At 37.6% G+C, this 21,076-nt stretch overlaps 1 protein-coding gene across 1 annotated transcript in view; it reads right to left on the bottom strand.

Moving 5' to 3' along the window:
- LOC140240472 (kinesin-associated protein 3) overlaps positions 1-20,561 on the bottom strand; it is a 32,974-nt gene extending 12,413 nt beyond the window's left edge. Inside the window, exons 1-12 of the mRNA XM_072320243.1 lie at positions 20,441-20,561; positions 17,917-18,048; positions 16,825-16,976; positions 15,820-15,884; positions 14,962-15,103; positions 11,683-11,907; positions 10,718-10,807; positions 10,059-10,237; positions 8,948-9,001; positions 2,012-2,120; positions 1,176-1,276; positions 459-680 (exon numbers count right to left, since the gene is read on the bottom strand). Coding sequence (XP_072176344.1) covers positions 459-680; positions 1,176-1,276; positions 2,012-2,120; positions 8,948-9,001; positions 10,059-10,237; positions 10,718-10,807; positions 11,683-11,907; positions 14,962-15,103; positions 15,820-15,884; positions 16,825-16,976; positions 17,917-18,048; positions 20,441-20,472 — 1,503 coding nt within the window. The 5' untranslated portion in view covers positions 20,473-20,561. The remainder of the gene's footprint in view (positions 1-458; positions 681-1,175; positions 1,277-2,011; positions 2,121-8,947; positions 9,002-10,058; positions 10,238-10,717; positions 10,808-11,682; positions 11,908-14,961; positions 15,104-15,819; positions 15,885-16,824; positions 16,977-17,916; positions 18,049-20,440) is intronic.
- Between the last annotated feature and the right edge of the window lie 515 nt (positions 20,562-21,076).

The following is a 21,076-nucleotide window of genomic DNA, read 5'->3' as shown; positions in this document are numbered from 1 at the left end:
CACATATATAAATGTGGTGTCAGTAAATCTGGAAAAAAATTAGAAATCAGTTCGAAACTACTATGAACACTGACTAAGAAAAGGGGAAAAAGAACAGGATTGATTTTATGATAGCTACCTAAACTTGGAATATGGTACATATATTCTGTGCCAGGGCAATTACCCCCAGAGGGCAATTACCCCTGGCTAAATATTGGTTAGTGATAATGTTAGAGTAAAGATTAGTGTTAGGGTTAGAGTTTGGGTTAGGGTTAGGATTAGGTTCATGATTAGGATGAGGGTTAGGGTCAGGGGAAGGATCCAGGGTAATTTCCCAGGGGGTAATTGCCTTAGACCCGTTACATATATTCCTATGAATCAAAATAGATAAGTTAGAATGATTAAGCATATCAGCATAAAATAATCATGTCTGAAGTGGTGAAATGACTGCTGAACACAGTCTTTTCACAAACTCTTACAATAAATTGTGCTTTGGTGGGCCCGTCATGCTGTGAGATGTTGCGGATCATCTTGAGGAGCAGCGGGTCACGGAACTTGAGCGCCCGCCTCATGAGGAGGCGCAGCCCATTGCCCTCGCAGATCAGCTGTGCGTTGTGCTTGTTGCAGGCCAGGTTGATGCCCAGCGCCACCAGCTCTATCTCCAGCCGCTCTGTCGTGCTCTCAAGCATCATCTTCATAATCTGGGGGTCAAAGGTCAAATGTCATGTTTAGAAGGTACTAATCTTCAAGTAAAACAAGCAATAAGCAAAACTGGCTAGAAGGACTAACCTTTCCTTGCATGACACGATGCCAACTAATGGTGATACACCATCTGACATCATCCACAGTTAAAAGTTCATAGTTTCAGCAGTGATAAGTCCAGTAAAACACAATGGTTCACTCAACATGTGAATAGCAGTTTTATTTCATTTTGCACATTCAGTATAAAATTAGTACACTGATCACTGAATCTTCTCTTCCCACCTTGCCTAACAGTTGTGTAGCCAACACAATTTTAGTATCAGCCAACTGATAAGAAAACTATCTAACTACAACTACTGTGATTCAGTTTAATGAATTTTTGCATCGAAATGTTTTTATTACAATTGATTGACAAATTGCCCTTGTCAATCAGTTGCAATTAAAAATAGAGTTATGAGAAGTGTGGTATCTATCATTAATCCACTTGTACTCACCATTGGAATGCAGTCAGTGTAGGTGAACATAGATTTGGCCTTTTCATCTTGACTTATGTGGTAGAGAACACACAGAACAACTAGTCGGTGGTTGTCGTTGGCTGCAAGACGAACAAAACACAAAACGAAATAATGGAAGTTAAAGCAGCATTCATTTCCATTCTCTGTCTGTCAATCTTTGCAGTGGACAGAAGAGTGATCTGGTTTTACATCACTTTTACAAATACATCAGTAATAACCAATGTCAAAAGAATATCCATGTACCCATTTCCTTGACAAAAAGCATGGATTCAATGTAGGTTCTAAATACTTCAGGGATGACAAAGAATGTATGACAATAGTTTGTGAACAACAGCAGTATCTACAGTGTATATTCATAGCAAACGTGCATTACTACCTAGCAGCAATGTTGATTATTAACAAAACCTTTGCTGGGTTCAGTACTCCATCCCTTTGCGAAGCTGACAAAAAAAAAAGTATAAACCTAAAAGGCACAGATGAGGCTACATTTGAAGGTTGTGCACACTGCACAGTTATGTCAAACATCCCTATTTAATAGCAGATTCACCAAAGTCCCCATCTTTTGTCAGAAACACTATGTTAAACAATGGAACATGACCAAAGTGTTCGCAAAGCACACCATGACCTTCAGGAATTACAAATACTGCACACAGTGATTATTCCCCCCCCCCCCCCCATTATCATCAAAACAATGATCATGCAATTGTTATTACTCCAGAGAAGTACGCCTAGCTGATTCTCTTGTGCTGCATGGAAGAAAAATACTCATACACTGCTCTTTTTTTTTTTCTTTTTTTTTTTTCAATGGAACTTACCTAAGAGTTCCACAAACTTCGGAAGCATGCCCAGTTTGATCATCTTGCCTCTCAGCTCCGTATCAAAGGAGAGATTCAACAGTAGTCGCAGTGTGATGTTCAGCAGGTCCTGGTATTGGGGAATGGGGGTGGGATGGGGAGAGTCATTAAAGGGAAGATAAACCCCAGAACAATGTGGATTGACTGAAAGCAGCAATATTAGTAGAACACATCAGTGAAAGTTTGAAGAAAATCGGACAATCGATGCAAAAGTTATGAATTTTTAAAGTTTTGGTGTTGGAACCGCTGGATGAGGAGACTACTAGAGGTTATGACGTATGAGTGGACTACAATATCAAGAAAATATAAAGAAAATACTACAAAAATCCATTTTTCGTGAAAATTACAAATTCCATCAACTTGATACTGACATATGGCCATTTTTACAATCAGTGGTGTAAAACACGGTTTTGGCACTAATTGGTGTATAACTTTCTTATACACAGACAGATATGCATTATTTTTTCTCATAAACTTACCACCCACAATGTCTACCTTGGGTACCTTAATGAACTTTCCTCTCTTTTTCTTTCAGATGTGGCATGCATTTACATGCTTGAAATCCAACACTTTTGGTGTATGCACTCTGACATGGTTTTTTTGTCAGACCTAGCATATTAAATTGTTTATTCCTTTTCATTATTTTTGTTGTTGTGGTGATAGACAGGTATCCAAACTTAAGAACTATTATGTTTACCAGGTTCTGCTTTGTCTTCTTTAAAGACTGAAATTGTCCAAACTTTATGTTTCGGAGGTGACATTTTCCGTTAACAGTTAACCCCTCTTTTGAGTTAGCTCTTGCTCACAATTATAAAATTCAACTTTGCTAATTTCCATCAAAACAGAATAGTAATCAGTCTGACTTAACTTCGATCCAAAGATTATTTGATTCAAATAGCTTATCATTTTTTGGTGAGTGTTTATAAATTTATGCAACTTTTCCGTTAACTTTTCTGTCACCTCCGAGACAACAGATTTATGTATTTGATTTTTTTATTCTTGACATCAGTTATACATTACATTTACAAAAATGTAACATATCCCCTCACATTATCTAAGAAGGAAGGTAGTAGAAATATAGCCTGTTGTTTTCATTTCGGAGCAATTTACAATTTTCCGTTAACACTTGTCACCTCCGAAACAATTGTCACCTCCGAAACAACAAGCGTATTATATTTGATAATTTCTCGAAGACAAAGCAATTTTGTTTGATTCTGTCCAATTGACAGGAATCTCTTTTGGATGAAAATAGTAATATGGCAACAGGAAGTGAGAATTTTCTAGAGATTAATAAAAGATCTGATAAAAACTAAGAATTACTGTTTCGGAGGTGACAAAACAATGTTAACAAGAGTTTTTGCTCATTTCTATTGAAGAGAAACCATATCATGTACACCAATGGTTTCATTTATTTTAGTAACATAAGTCTCAAAGTGGAGAAATCAACTAACACACTCTCACTCTTATTTTTATTACTATACTGTACGTTTTAGTGCAAATTTACATTTTTTCACTTTTTTAACAAAGAGAATGCACAAAATACACCCATCTGTTGTAAATATAATATTGTAATCAAGATCAATTCTCCTGCTTTAGTTAAGTAAACATATAGATGCTTTCATCTTAGAAACTTGATTTCCAATTTAAGCAATTCAGTTGTGAAGATTTACCAATCACAGCTTTCCATGTAGGTTGCTTTTTCTTGTGTTTCGGAGGTGACATTGTTTGTTAACACCATATTGTTATGTGATAGTGAAAGGCAAGACTTCAGTTCCTTTTCACTATCTATTAACATTTTCAAATACATTTAATATCTACAAAATCATCACAGTAGAAGTGACTTTTGTATACCTAGCTCACCAGAATTCCCTTGATACCAAAGTGATACATGTGGCAGTTCATGCATGCCCTAGTCCACAATCTTAAAAAAATCATAAAATAATCAAACTCCACAAAAAGGCCACATGCCTACAGCTGGTGCACAACTTGTTCTTGAATTCTTAGTTGTTGTTTTTCCATGTACAACGTGGTAATCATAAACAAAATTATGTGATTTTTTTTTATTTTTTTATATGACAATAATTATTAAATTTTCCAAGTTGAACCAACTGTTTATGACATTGTATTTTTAAATATTATTGAAGTTATCTGACAACTAAAGTGAACAGAGGAACAAGTCCCCAGGACTGGAAAGGGAAAGATCCAAAAACAAGATTTGTAGTTCTATCTCAATATAATTTTGATGACGTGTTTACCTTGTTTTGTTATTATGTTTTATCTTAGAATTTGGCTTTAAGTACTGGAATTTCAAGGAAAAGAAAATGGTTTCTTAAAGGACAAGTCCACCTTCATATACATGTGGATTGAGTGAATGCAACAACATTTTACACATCATTGAAAGTTTGGGAAATTGGACAATCCATTCAAAAGTTATGGTCTTTTTTAAATATCGATGCAATCACTGCTGGATGAGACAACTACGACAATGTATGATGTCGCATGCATACAGCGATAAAAAGAAAATATAAGTGAATTTCACAAAACTTTACTTTTTGAAAAAAGTGCACATTTCTTCAACTTGCTACTGATGTATGTTAGGGCAATATTATTCACCCTGCCTTCCAAAAGAGAGAAGTCAAGTGTTCTTTTGTTATGAAAGAAAAGTGAAAATATGTTGAATTTTCTTGATACTTTCTCTATATCCTTGTACACATGTGACATCACAAGCTATAGAAGTCTTCTCATTCAGCTTTGACTGAGCAGAAACTTCAAAAATTCATAACTCTGGAACGGATTGCCTTATTTTCCTCAAACTCTCACTGATGTGTTTTACTAATATTGCTGTATTTACTCAACTCTCGTGTCTATTGAGGTGAACTTGTCCTTTTTCGGTCCCTTATAGGGTTATTTGAGACCAGTTTGTGTCCGGGACCTTCTGAGAAGTTGATGGGTAAAATTACGGAACTAAAAAAAAATTTCCCCATAAGTTCACACAAACGCATTATGCTGCTCTCTTCAGCTGGGAAACACAAACTGTTGTCTTAACCAAACTGTAAAAATTTGCTAAAGATTTGTATGAATTACAATCTAAAACAAAATATGAGCTGGTATCCACTATCATGAAAGAGAATAACTAAACAAAATAACCAGTAAGAACTGAAAGAAAGAGCTTATATTTGAAAATTAAAGCCATGAGGAAAGACATGAATGTTCACAATTGTATTAGCTAACACCTGAGAAGTTGGGTTGTCTCTGTGTTGTGTCACCTCCAAAACAATAAAATGATTTTTTCTTATCTTATACTTTTTACTCTCAAAAGTGACTAATATATATGAGTTGCTGTTAATTTTCAAGCAATTCAGAAAGATACATAAAATATATTTTAGTAATGTCAACAGTTTAAATGAATCTGGTATATAGAAAATTTATCCCAGATGAACCAAACACCTTTCACCAGTATTATAACATTTGTATGGTGGCTATCAAGAATGATGAAGAATTCATGAACATCCTTGAATTAATCTATTTATAATACTATGTGCAAACAAAAACATAATATAAGTCAAATAAGAATTTTTGCTTTTGGCATTCATAACCTATGTCCCCACCAAAAAATTACAATGGTACCCTCTGCAACGATAACTTTAAAGATAGTGAATCAATCTAAAATACAATTTGAGGGATTGAAACTATAACTCATTGCCCACACCTTTAATACAGAAAACCCCATTCAATTTGCTTCAAAGGTCAAAGACAAATGAGGATTTTTGTAGAGCATGTCAGGAATCCCTTCCCTTAAAGTTCTGTATATTGTGTTTACACATTAATATGCAGTTCCAAGAGCATCCAAGTGCTAAACTTGGAAGAATTAGACTCTTGACATCCTTTATAACAATCCACATTTCTTTGAGACCACTTAACCAAATTGACTGGGGCTTTCTGCAAAATAGAGCTAAGATGTTATAAGACCCCAAATTAGATTTTAGCTGATTTAATCATATTGGGTGCTATCAATGCAAAAGTCTAATTGTAATTTTTTTTTTTTTTTTTTTGGGGGGGGGGGGGGACATACTATATGAATACTTGAACACAATGTTAACATTGAATGTCACCTCTGAAACAAAGTTATTCTTCCCTGGTGTTGTGGAATAAAATGTTCTGAGAGCAAAGAAACATTACTAAAATGATCTTACACACTCATTTCAATTTAAGGTAGAAAATGGAATGCCATGTTTCTTCAGGTTACAATATCTAGCTTTAAATATGTCTGTCATATTCTTACTGTAAATGAATATTTCAACACAATGTTAACATTGAATGTCACCTCCGAAACGAAGTGATTCTTCCCTGGTGTTGTGGAATAAAATGTTCTGAGAGCAAAGAAACATTACTAAAATGATCTCACACCCTCATCTCAATTTAAGGTAGAAAATGGAATGCCATGTTTCTTCAGATTACAATATTTAGCTTACAACCTTCGTCCAAATGGAAGGCAAACTACCGGTGCCCATGCTAATTAATGAAGTGTAAAAAAACACTTGTTCTGTGTGGTTTATCTGCTTGAAACAGGAGTTAATTTCTTGTTCTCGAGTTATGATTATCAAAAACATTGATAAAAAGAAGAAGTTTTGTGTTATTGTCACTTATTCTCAAAAAAACTGAGTGTTAATATTAATGTCACCTCCGAAACATTCTATTATGTTAACTGTCACCTCCGAAACATCCATGTGTGAAAAATCCAAGATTTAAAGAAATGATTGGAATTTCATTTAACCTACATAGGAAGGTAGCCCTTCTTAAAGACTTGTTATAGTATAGAGTTTGACCTGGCTTGCCCTCCAATAAATAGTTAAAATCTTAAAAATTGCATGTCAATTGGTATTTTTACCAAAAATTTGTAAATCTCATGTATTTTTTTAAAAATTCACTTTATATTCAACCCCCAAATAGTTTTGATTCACAAACTATATATTGTTGTTAACCATATAAACTTTGCATGGTGAAGTTTGACTACACAGTTTTGTCATTATGGTGCAATTCATGAAAACAAAATTTTGCTTAAATTTACTTCAGGTGCCAGGGTTTTCCTTAAATTACACCAATAACTCTTCAGCTTTAAGGTCTGAAATGTTATTTTTTCAAAAATTTGAATACTTTCCAACAGGAATCAAACAGAATAATGAAAAAATATTTTGTTTGAAATTTTGACCCTCTGAGTACAAAAGTTACACCACTGATCGTAAAAAAGGCCATATGTTAAGGGTAGCAATTATTCCCCCTGCTTTCTGAAAGCGGTTGGTCCACTGCTCTTTCATAATTCTAGAAAAGTGAATTTTTGTTGAATATCCTTTATATTTTCTTTGTATTGTTGTCCACTCATACGTCATATCCTCTAGTAGTCTCCTCATCCAGCGGTTCCAACACCAAAACTTTAAAAATTCATAACTTTTGCATCGATTGTCCGATTTTTCTCAAACTTTCACTGATGTGTTCTACTAATGTTGCTGCTTTCACTCAATCCACATTGCTCTTTTGGTTTACCTTCCCTTTAACCCGTTGAGGACGAGTCCTGAGTATACTCGGGCAGGTGTCTATTGGAATTGCGTGTTGTAGCAAAATCAAACCATCCTCAATGGGTTAAGTTACTGATCTCTTGAGTCAAAGTACAAACTATTACTTCCAAGACAAGGAAACAGACAAGAAAGACAATAACTGCATACTGCATATTAAACACAAACTGTACAAGCACATAACTTTGATTTTGGATTTGGTGAAACTGTCATAACGTGTTCGCAAAGTGGTCCACTAGCCACTTATCGATCGTTTTAATTACAGTATTTATCGCATAATCGGGACAGGTTGGGAGTAGCAAACACAGCCCCTTTAAGCGGGTGCCCGATTTCGCGATGAGCACTCACCAATGGCATACGACATGTACATGTAGTGCACACACACACACATGCATACTGATGTACTGTACATGTACATGAATACACAATCACGCTACCCCTCGGCGCGACCCTCTAGCTCTCCCTGCACATGGCTTTGCTTATATGTAGGGGAGAAGAATGTTCGCGAAAGCATGTGTTTCGCAATGGCATGGATACTTATACACGACGCTTTCGTGGCATTGCATGTATGTGTACTGGATGGACGGAGGTCAAAACACACCAGTCCGAAGCTTGCTTTGTAAGTTCGATGTAAACGACAACTGATAGGGAATCTTTGAAATATTGTTGTGGTATTTTGGTAGATTTTTCGTGTAAAATATCAACAAAATCAAAGATCGCTTGAAGAAAAATTGTCCCGTTTATCAGAGGTCCCCGCCCGATTATCCAGTGAAAATAACATGCATTGGAAATGTTTCTGGGAAGCGTATGTCATTTAAGCGAGGTTCCCGATTATCAGATGCCCGATTATGCGATGAATACTGTACTTTATTTCCATTGAACAAAAGGTGATACATAATATAAGGTATACAAGCAGAAGTACAGATATACATCAACTTATATCAACAACTAATGGAACACAGAAAGCTTGTGTAAGAACACAGACCACCACGTGGGAGAGCAAGTTGCTGTTTTCGTGATAAATATACCAAAAAAAAAAAAAAAAACTTGCTACAGAATATAGCAAATTATATATATATATATGCTATACAGGCATAATTATAATACATGTATGTAAATTTAATGTTCTGAAAATTAGTACTTACGATGACATTTAGTCTGATTAGAAAGATGTGCACGCCAAATTGATTTAAATGTAGAATTTGTATTGTACTTCCCACAAAAAGTTCTTACTTAAATTCTACCTTGTGTCAATTTCAGTTACACAAGCAATCCTGACAAATGCAATAAAATGCTTTCTTACTCTGTGCTACCAGCTCAAACTCACCTCATGGTCACACGGTACAAGTTTTGCCAACTTCTCTATGATTTGTTGTTCACTCTGGGATTTCAAAGAGAATGAGAGATAGAGAGATAGAGTAAAAGGAGAGGGAGAAAAGGAAGGAGAAAGAAAGAAAAGGATGGATGAATAATAAATGGTACATTAGGTTTTGGACATTACAGATGCAACTCATGCAAACTAAGACACAACAAGCCAACTTTATACGGCTTTTCATTCACACTATTGTAGCATAATATGCATATGTCAACATATTTCATACAAAAAATTTGTAAGTTACTGCGGGATTTTCACATGACTTGTGGTAAATCATATCATGCATGATAAAGCCCTTCATATGGTGATCTTAAAAAAAAAAAAAAAAAAAAAAATACATATATATATATATATCGTCGCTGGGGTGACAAGACCTCGTATCTCAAAAATGTCAAAATTTTTTTTTTTTTAGCTTAATGGTCAAATAATGGGTCAAGTGATGTCTTGGCCAAATCCTAACTGTCTTACTCCAAAAATGAAGCCACCATGACATGTCAAAGAGAAGGCTTTCCCATTCACTATAGTGCTTTGGCCGCCATGTTTTTTTCGCTCTCCTGAACATTTGACAATTTTGAGAAACAAGGTTTTGTCACCCCAGCGACGATATATATATATATATATATATATATATATATATATATATATATATATATATATATATATATATCTTTGGAAACAGAAAGTTTCTGAGCAGAAAAACATGAATATCAAAAATCCATGACCACTCCATGGATCAGATCAAAGGTTGAGATGCTGTTGAGATAAAATTTGTCACTAAACACAAACACACACATGCACAAAATCCAAAATAGTAAATAACATAATGCCTTGCCAGGAGATTTGTAGATATAATATGTAGATACATAGGTAGATATAGATAGATAGATAGATAGATAGATAGATAGATAGATAGATAGATAGATAGATAGACAGATGGATGGATGGATGGATAGATAGATAGATAGATAGATAGATAGATTGATTGATTGATTGATTGACAGACAGACAGATTGATCACCATATATAAATAATATGTAATCCCTTTTATGTAGGGTGAACTAACCATCTCATTCTTGTTTTCCACGTAAATGCTGAGTTTCTTGAGGAATGAGACAACCAGGATGAGCAGCTCGGCGTTGTCTCTCTCTAATGTCTTGATGAGCAGCCGGATGATATTTTTGTTCTTCATCTTTATCTCCACTTTGGGGTCTTCGGCAAGATTCAGCAGCAGGTAGAAAGACACTGTAAAAAGGAAGGGGGAAACAAAAGTACATTGTTTCTTTACTCATTGGGAATGGTGATGAATGATCGGTTTACCTCAATGGTCATGTCATGTTATCCCATCTTTCAACATCACATGATGCTGCAACTTCTTGGAACATGGAACTTAAAAGCCCTACTGTATACGCCATATATTTAGCAAGTCTAAAATTTTGCGAATTGGGACTTCCTGACAATATCACAAGTGGTTAACTTCACGATAGTGGAGTCCTGTACTGAACGGAGAAATGTATACGCACACGTCACATTCATATTGGGATCAGAGTCAATATTTTTGTGTCTTTAGTTTCGCGAATAGCAGCTGACTCGCGGAATTTGTGAAAATAAAAACCTAGCGAAATATTTTGGGAATACAGTATTTCACAATGTTTCCAGGTTAGATATTTGTTTAGACTCACACACACACACACAAGAATTGATACCAACTAAAGATATGCTTACCTCTCAAGAGCTGCTCCTGCTTCCTCAGTAGACCCTGGTACTTCTTGAAGCTCTTGTCATAATCTTTCTTGCTCTGGGGATTTTCCTCTGGTGCAGATGATGTTAAGGGAACTAAGATCACACACAAGTCCTTACAATCTACTGCCTCCAAATCTGCTTATTTCATCCTTTCAAAATTTGTTGTTGTTGTTCTTTTTCCTTTCACAGAGTAGCCTAATCATCATCAGCCAGTAGACTGAGAAATATGAAAGAGTTAATGCCAGTCATTATTCCACCTTTTATGTTAAAGGACAAGTTCACCTTAATATACATGTGGATATAGTGAATTCAGTAATATCAGTAAAACACATCAGTGAAAGTTTCAGGGAAATTGGACAATCCTTTAAAAAGTTATGTGCCACTGCTGGATGAGAAGACTACTACAGTTTGTGATGCCAAATGTGTAGAACGATATAAGGAAAACATAAAGAGAATCCCACAAAATTCAAATTTTTGAAACAAGTACACATTCCCTCAGCCTGCTACTGATATATTTTCAGAGTGAATATTCCCCCTGCCTTCTGAAAGAGGCAAGTCGTGTGCTCTTTTATTGAGAAAAGTCAATATATGATGAATATTCTTTACATTTTCTTTATACCATTCTACACATGACATCACAAGCTCTAGTAGTCTTCTCATTCAGCGATCGCGGCAATGAAACTTGTAAAATTCATGACCTATCAACAGATTGTCCAATTTTCCTCAAACTTTCACTGATGTCTTCTACTAATATTGTTGCATTCTCTCAATCCACACATCAAGGTGAACTTTTATGTAAGACTGCACGTTGTCTTAGGAAGGCTACTTACAAGGGCTACTACATTAAGGATGTCACCCTACATAAGTATAAGCAATCAAACAAACAGACAAAGAGACAAACAGAGCCTGGGTGAAAGACAAAAACAATGTGTGGGAAAAAAGGATATCAGCCTTCTTCTTCTTCTGGAGCTCCTCGTTCCATGACTGGTGCCGCTTGAGTTCATGCTCGACCACGGACATGACAAGGGCGCCGATCTTGAAGTGGGCGACGATGCTGTGGAACTGGCTGAAGGAGGAGAAGCAGAAGAAGACGTAGATGATGTTGGTGGCCAGCTCCACGCTGTGCTTCCAGTCTTCTCGCAAGACCCGGGCCAGAGCGCCGAGGACCGTCTCTGAAATTATGTAGAAAAAAAAGACGAAAAACCAAGGAAAAGTAGAAATTACGCGGTGCGTAATATATGTCCCCGCCGGAAGTAGCATTTTGTAACAAAATGTGCAATATAGGTAAAAAATCAAGGTCAAAGGTCAAAGAAGTCAAAGGTCAAAATTCTGTGTAGAAGTTTTGAAGCCCTCACCTAGTGCCATCACATAAAGCAAATGGAATTGAAATTGGGTTAGAAATGGCGAAGGAGTAGCATTTTGTAGCCAATGTACAATATAGGTCAAAAATCAAGGTCAAAGGTCAAAGAAGGCAAAGGTCAAAATTCTGTGTAGAAGTTTTGAAGCCCTCACCTAGTGCTATCACATAAAGCAAACGGAATCGAAATCGGGTTAGAAATGGCGAAGGAGTAGCATTTTGTAGCAAGAGGCACATATAGGTCAAAAATCAAGGTCAAAGGTCAAAGAAGTCAAAGGTCAAAATTCTGTGTAGAAGTTTTGAAGCCCTCAACTAGTGCCATCATATAAAGCAAACGGAATCGAAATCGGGTTAGAAATGGCGATGGAGTAGCATTTTGTAGCAAAATGTACAATATAGGTCAAAAATCAAGGTCAAAGGTCAAAGAAGTCAAAGGTCAAAATTCTGTGTAGAAGTTTTGAAGCCCTCACCTAGTGCCATCACATAAAGCAAATGGAATTGAAATTGGGTTAGAAATGGCGAAGGAGTAGCATTTTGTAGCCAATGTACAATATAGGTCAAAAATCAAGGTCAAAGGTCAAAGAAGGCAAAGGTCAAAATTCTGTGTAGAAGTTTTGAAGCCCTCACCTAGTGCTATCACATAAAGCAAACGGAATCGAAATCGGGTTAGAAATGGCGAAGGAGTAGCATTTTGTAGCAAGAGGCACATATAGGTCAAAAATCAAGGTCAAAGGTCAAAGAAGTCAAAGGTCAAAATTCTGTGTAGAAGTTTTGAAGCCCTCAACTAGTGCCATCATATAAAGCAAACGGAATCGAAATCGGGTTAGAAATGGCGATGGAGTAGCATTTTGTAGCAAAATGTACAATATAGGTCAAAAATCAAGGTCAAAGGTCAAAGAAGTCAAAGGTCAAAATTCTGTGTAGAAGTTTTGAAGCCCTCACCTAGTGCCATCACATAAAGCAAACGGAATCGAAGTCGGGTTAGAAATGGCGAAGGAGTAGCATTTTGTAGCAAAATGTACAATATAGGTCAAAGGTCAAGGTCAAAGGTCACAACTGAAATTCTGTGTAGAAGTTTTAAAGCTCCCATGTAGTGCTATCATATAAAGCAAACAGAATCAAAATTGGCTCATAAATGACAGAGAAGTAGCAAATTGAACATTTTGATCACACACGGACGCACACACGGACGGACGCACGCACAGACGCACGCAGGGACGCACGCACGGACACACACACGTACGGAGCCCGTTTCATAGTCCCCTGCTCGAACTCGTTCGGCGGGGACAAAAAAATAGAACAGAAAAGAGAGAACAGTAATAGACTAGATATCTTAGAAGTACTGTACACCCTACATATTTTCACAGGTATAACATTTTGAAAATTGGGACTTTAATGACAATCTTGCAAGCTGTTGACTTTGAAAAAGACAAACATTGCAACAGATTGAGAAATATGTATCATTCATTTCAGAAAATAGGTGTACAGATTATCCAACCTTTGAGAAGACACACAGCAAAATACTGAGTAACAGGAGGCAATTTTTTTTTTGCGAGTTTATCTCCTATGTATTAACAGACTCACAAATTCTACTCAAAATTAAAATGTGTAATCAAAGCACTACAAACTATATAGTAAATACCATATATTGCTGACATAGCTAAAAAGGAGGTCTTTCAGTACAAGAGACATGTTACATCTTGTTTGAGCATCAGGATTAACATGTAAGAAAAATATAAAAATCTACTGCGGCCTTTATAATGTGGAGATTTGTAGTGACAAAAGGATAGGGGAGGGGGGTAGATAATGATGACAATGATATTGCTACCAGCACTCTTATTGCATCCGCGTGGACACAAACTTATGTTCTGCTATGACTGATCTTATCACGTGGGAGCAGCCAATGAAACCTACAATGTATTCTGTCAGGTTAGCTCATGAGTGCAATTTGTTGCCTGTCACTAACAATAGCCGTTTTCACATCAGCCCGATGTTTCGAAATAGCGCGTTATTTTCTGACTTGGGAAATTTTCCCGATAACGAAATAGCACGCTATTTGATAATGTGAACACAAATTAGCGCGCTAATTGTATCACTCTGATCGAGAAAATTTCTTGACTCCAACTCGGGAAATTTCTGAAATAGCGGGATAGTAGCGCGCTATTTGATAATGTGAAAATGACTCGAGAAATTAGCGCGATGAATCCCATCATGCCTAGCGTGTGTGACTCGATCGATCGAGGCAAACTGCACAGAAAATCATGAGGAATTTTTGAGAAGGCACACACATTACTGATGCTGTTTGCACATACTCAGCTGTCGAATTAGCTATTTTAAAATTTTTAACTATTCGGGCTACCCCCTCTTCGGGCTGATGTGAATAAGAAATGAAATAGCGCTCTAATTCGCAATCGCGGAAAATATTTCGGGCTTGGATTTTTATCGGGCTGATGTGAGAACGCCTTATGAGCACGGCTGGCGGAACCGGAGGGGGTGGGGGGGGGGGTGGAGGCCTCCACTTTTTGGGATAATACATAGGATCATAGGGTCAACCCACTTGGCCCCCCCCCCCCCACTCTTTTACCATAAGTTATTTCTGTGTTGTACCAGAGGGCTTAGAAACGAGACCTTTTGTGTGTGTGTGTGTGTGTGTGTGTCAGTTGAAGAAGCCAGGAAGTGGCAGCAGGAAGTCACACATTTTTGTTTTGTTTTGTTTTTGTTTGTTGTTGTTGTTTTTTTTGCCTGTCAGCTGAAAAAAACCTGGAAGTGGCACCAGAAGTATAAAATGCCCCCCCCCACTTTTTAAAACATGGCAATGGCAGTGATGGGAGAACACCAAACATGAGCAAGGTCCCCCCAGATATCTCACCATTTGACTGCAGCTCTTCCAGGTTGTCCGGGTTCCGTGCCAGCTGGAGGATGAGGGCCGTTCCTCTCACCTTCTCTGGGTTATCCTCATAGAGTAGCTCGATGTAGTCCTCGATGTCATTGATGTTTGCGACTTCATTCAGCTGGGAGCAAAGAAATCAATTTGAGAACATTGAAAACACACAGCAGCACTGATGAATTTTTTTAGAGTACTCACCTACAGATGTGTGTGTGTGTGTGTGTGTGTTTGTGTGTTTATTGTCTTACTACCAATAAATGGCTGTTTGCATTTTTGTAGAGGTTTAGTCTGTATATAATGTAGCCTGTCCAAGTATAGGACATAACTCTTGCTCAAATTTATAAGAAAGAAAAAGGAAATTGCAAACATATCAAGATGTACTGAATAGCATCATAATTTTGCACACACTAATATTCTGCAGAAACAAAAACTACACACGGAAACTGCATGTACTATCTTTGTGGTGGGCATACAAGCTTGTATATCAAAGAAGTTAGTTTTCACATTAATGTCTCAGCCAACTACAAAATTAATACCAAGACTAACTGAACACATTTGAGGGACTTCTGAACCACACAGTTCAGATGACATATAGCCAAATGAAATTGATATTGAAAGGTGGTCTATTTGACCACACTTGGCAGTGGAAGCACTAATTGAAACCTCACTCTATGGCACCTCAAGATGTAATAAACAGACACATCTTTGGTTCCTCTGCCTAATGTAACAGCATATCTTGCCCCATATTTATTACTCCTATTTTGGCATCAGTCACTAATAATTCTAGAAATTGATATGTTGATGAGATAGGACTAACACATAAACACGCAAAACTCTCACCTCTGTTCCTTCATATGGTGGAGGGTCTTTTAGCTTGCCTGTCAGTTCTCCTTTCTTAGCACCAGCTGTGTTGATGAAAGATGACACAGATGGCAGGTAGAGAAAGATATTAAAGACAGAGATTCTTTTTTGAATAGCCATTTATTCAGTTTGGACAATATATACATGTACAATGTCATTATGAATATCATTTGTCATTGTATGAGGTGATGCAGCAATGGAGAAAGCATGATTGCCACCAATGTCAGGACCTGACACTGTACTCAGATTCAGATTGACTGTCATTGTGTGTGTCACATTTTTCATCACTATAATCATCATAATCATCTCAGCTACAATTATCTTGATTATCGCCTGGCAAACAACACATTTGCACACCATAAAATGCCCATCTCTTGCGTTATCTGCTTCAGTCTTTTTCATCACAATCTCTTTTACTTGGATATCTTTTACTAAATCTCACTCCATAAGGTAACTCCCTCTTCAGTTTCCCTTCCAGATGAAAGTGCAGATGTGAAAGGAGAAAAGCACAAGTTCTACACAATTCAGTCACATACTACTGATAACATCAGCATGATGTAAGAACCATATCCTCAGTACTGTTACCTGTTTTTACAGACTACAAAAGAGTACTGGTATCTTATTTTGAAATACCAGTAACAATAATGATAATACAGTACATCACTACAGTACAGCTGCAAGACAGATATACTGCACTCTGCTGCAATAGGAGACTGCAGTGTGCTTGATTTCTTTTTAGATATTATACACAAAACAGTTAAAATTAGAATTAAAAAAAAATAATTGATATGCATTTACTGCTATTTTATTTCAAAAATGCAGACCGTACCATGGAAATAAAAGAAATATTTAGGAACCCCCTACCAACGCCTGCATGTATCGCAGTGCGAGGATGCATCTCTTCCATTAACATGGGGATCTGCATGTGTGAACAGTTGCCCCAATAATCTAAAAGAAAAGAAAAAAATGTTTAACAGTACCAACCTTTTTGCGATGTTTCCTTCCTGTTCTGAAGGTAGTAGAGCAGCTGCTCCACCTCAGGAAGCTTGGACGGGTGGATCAGTTTGCATTTCTCCACCACCTCCCTTGCCAGGGCTGCGATGTCTGTGGCCGAGTTCAGACTCCTCAATCGAATTCTAAATTCAAATATAAGACAGGAAAAATACTGCCATGGTACTCAATCATCACAGAGGGATGCATCACATAGCATATCTAAATTCTTATAGTGACATTATCCCATATTTCTCATAGCATATGGTGCAATCTAATTTTTCTTAATCTGCATCTTTGGAGGGTCACAAAATGTATTCTTCGCGTGTTCCTCTCTCTCCATCAAACACTGTTTAAAGAGTACAACAATTTAGAAATTAGTGAGTAGAAATGACACTGCATATTACAACACTTGAATCATCTTCTCAAAACGGGATGTTCTCATGATATGATTTTTTTTTTTTTTTTTATAGGAACAGCACTTGGTCTTCACCAGATTATGGAAAATAGACTTGTGTTTACAACACAGCCCTTAGAATTCCCCAGGGTTGACGGAATTCCCATCTTGGTGTTTACAAAAATGTATACGAATAACCAGTACTGCAGAGACTCCACTCCAACCCAACGCACCTTCTGATCTGGAGATTCTCCCGCCTGAAACCCCTAGCAAACGGGAGAACAGTGTGACCAGCGAGAAACATGGGATTGTGCTTGAAGCGGCCTAAAATTACGCTAAATTGCTATGAAATTATGCCACATCATGCCAACCAGTTGTGGTGCCTCATCAGCTGACAAGCAAAAAAAAAAAAAGATCCTCATTTCTTTTTGCAGCGAATTATCTTGGCAGATTGGCTGACAAGCAAAAAAAAACAAAGAAAATAAAATTGAATTGTGCTGCCCAATTGCAATATGGTTCCCCGATCCCTTTGGATATATTAATTCCAGGTTTTAAAAAGGTGTTTGGGTGGGAGAATGATCATTTCAAGTGGGAGAACGGGAGATTTTGTGAAAATTGGCTTTCAGCGGGATATCCCATCGCAAGAGGAAGAGTTGGAGTTTTTGGTACTGTAATGAAAGAATACTCACATTTTCTGGCACTCCTTCCTCTCACCAAGCATGGGGTCCCCCATCTCCCCCAGGATGGTAGCCTCCAACTCATAGTTCACCACCAAGGCTTTCTCAGTTGGGTGCACATCTATACTGCCTCCCTTTACCTTCCTGCATGTCAAACAGAAAAAATGAATGAATGAATGCATGAATGAATTTAATGAGTGAATGAATGAATGAATGAATGAATTAATAAATAAATGAATAAATACATACAACATAAATACATAATAAAAAATAGTTAACATAAAAGTTTATACTCACATCACAGTTGTTCAGCCCTGTACAATATTCTCTTCATGGTGAGGCAATGGTTGCTTCACAGATAATATTCAAAACATTGTAACTGATCATGGATGTGACAGAATGTTAAATGCATGCAAAAACCACAAAAGCAAATAGATACCATATGGTACAGATTTTCACAATGCAGCCTCAAACTATGTCATTAACAGTGTACCTAGTGAACATATATGGGGCAAACTCATCTTCTAATATATGCAGAAGAAAAACAATTAGAGATCTAGATATCATCCTGTCAGCATTCTGATCATCCAAGCTGCCAGTGTTAGTGGCTATGTTACCATGCACTGAAACCCAACTACATGTACTGTACAAGCTGAGTTGTAACCGTTAGATCTATTCACAGCCCTGTCGCTGTACACTCGGAAGTCGCAACCATGACGTCTGGTCGGACTAGTAAATTGAAACCCTGCTTTAGTTCACAATGATGATGATCATGAAGTATTCATCTCTGACCCTGCAGGCAACTCAGTCTGAAAGGAAAATTTAATCTTTCCCATGACAGGCATGAGGGCATGAATAACGTAAACATTGGCATCACATTACAAGACAAAGTCAAAACAAATGAAAAAAAAAAGAACACAGCTTGTATAGTAAGGGCACTAGGTCTCGCGCAGGGACCTAATGATCGCGCATAGCGTAACTGCGTATAGCAAGCAATATTACGCGTAGGACTAAGCGCAAAATTTGCCGATACGCCCATGGAATAAACATACCTGACAACCGCTAAACATGAGAAGGAAGCAGGTAAGAAATGTTGATTTCAAACAAATTTTTCACTAAATTTCCAATTTTTTGGAACAAAATTTTCACTAAATTTCCAATTTTTTACCTTATAATTTACCTACCTTAGCTTAAAGGGACTGTACAGTACTGGTTGAGGTAGGGATTCATGTTTTGAACATTCCTAAGTGAGATAATGAAAAGCTTCTTATGAAATATGAAAGAGCATGTAATTCTAAGAAGGATTCAACGTTTATTTGATGAAAATTGGTTTTCAAGTGGCTGAGATATCCAAAAAAGTGCTAATAATAAAAGGCGACATGCCCCAACTTTATTAGTATCTCTTTGTTTCACCTTGTTTTTGGATATCTCAGCCATTTCAAAACCGATTTTCATCGAAAAAACTTTTGATACCCCTTAGAACCGCATGCGCTTTGACATCTCATAGAGTGGTTTCTGAATATCTCACAAAACGTTAAAAGCTAAATCTTCACCTCGACCAGAACTGTACACACCCTTTAAAATCTTTTTTTAAGGATGTTGTAGCCTAGACGTGTCGTCTCGCTTGTCTCGCTCATATGATCGTAGCCGATAGAATTCGTAATTTGTTCGATCGATCGTTTATACTATTCTACGAAAGCCGAAGCACATTACAGCCGCAGAGAGGGGCAGACACTTTCACGCATGAAACTTCATAGGGCAGCTGCGCGACCTTTACATACCCCGAGAAATTGAACGCATAAAATTAAGTCCGACATACAAACGGCGACAGCGCACTACTCCGTCATCGTATCATCAGGAGATTCTGGGAGGTGATTTTTCTGCATTTTCGTGATATTCATTGAGAAATTCAGGTACGATTATGGAATAACTTCTAACAGTTATTATAAGAGCATTTCAAATTTTCGTGCGCGATATCTAGACCCCTCAACCATACATATGGTCATTGTGATGATGTGGACGAATATTCGATACATGAAAAATTAAGGTTTTTTTTTTTTTCTGAATCCGTTTGGTGCAACTGCATGCAGCTTTCCAACTTTTATATCACAGCATATGCCCATTTGGCATTGGCATTGCAATTGGCTCTGTTGCCAAGGCCCAAGTTTGGCAGTGCCGCGCAGTGGCTACACTAACAATAAAATTTATTAATAACACTGGTATTAATAAATGTTAGCAAAGGATTACAGCCACTGTCACTTAGCAGAACATGTTAAACATCTAACCTACAGATGCTTGTAATTGAGGGTTGAGCTTGCTCGTTAGTGAGTACGAGTGCACGAGTGCGAGTCGGCAATAGTGCCGCAGATCTACGTGCGGGAGGATGAACAACTATTCCCCCGAACTTTCGGGGCGGCGTGATAACAGTGCCCGCTGGCGCTGTCACAGCGGCAGGGAATCGCCGACGTAAAGATGAGAAGTCTGATAGTGCGATACAGTCCTGTGTGTCTGTCTCTATTTTCCGACATTTTCTCACCTTTTTAAGTATCTCGCATCTTCGGCTTGCATGATTCGATCTTACAGAGTCCTTAAAAGTATCTGCATTTATACCAGGACATCCAACAATTGTAATTACGGGAGAATTCTTCTCATCTTCCACCTAAGGCTATGAAAAATCGGAATGTTCGCAATGCATTATGGTTCAGAAAACAGCAGTCGCGAACCGGAAGTTTACTGTAGTTACGTCAAACCCATAGAGCTCTATAATACAGCTCTATGGTCAAACCACGGATGGTCAAACCATGGGAATTAGATGTCCTGCTGGACAGAACTGGAACAGGGCTCAGGGTATCTATCTATATCTAATGTCTAAAATCCAGGCCCGCGGAACCGGGGGGGGGGGGGGGGGGGGAGAAGCGGGAGGCTCTGGCCCTTTTTGCACCATACAAAGGAACATAGTAAGATCATGTGCTCAAGCTCACCGTCCCCGTATAAATATATTGATTCATATAAATTCTCATTTTATCCCCGAACCACTCGTATGTGGAACCAGTTACCAACCATGGCAGTTACTGCCACAACAGTAGCTGCCTTCCAGGAGGCTGCCCTTCCTGCCATCAGAGGGCTGAAACCTCTTGTGGGTTCCTTGTTGCTGTAAATCTTACAGAATTTT

The sequence above is a fragment of the Diadema setosum genome, chromosome 17, assembly GCF_964275005.1.
Source record: "Diadema setosum chromosome 17, eeDiaSeto1, whole genome shotgun sequence".
In the NCBI taxonomy this organism is placed as follows: domain Eukaryota; kingdom Metazoa; phylum Echinodermata; class Echinoidea; order Diadematoida; family Diadematidae; genus Diadema; species Diadema setosum.
The sequence above is the reverse complement of the archived record's forward strand: the minus strand, read 5'-3'. Positions and strand labels throughout refer to the sequence as shown.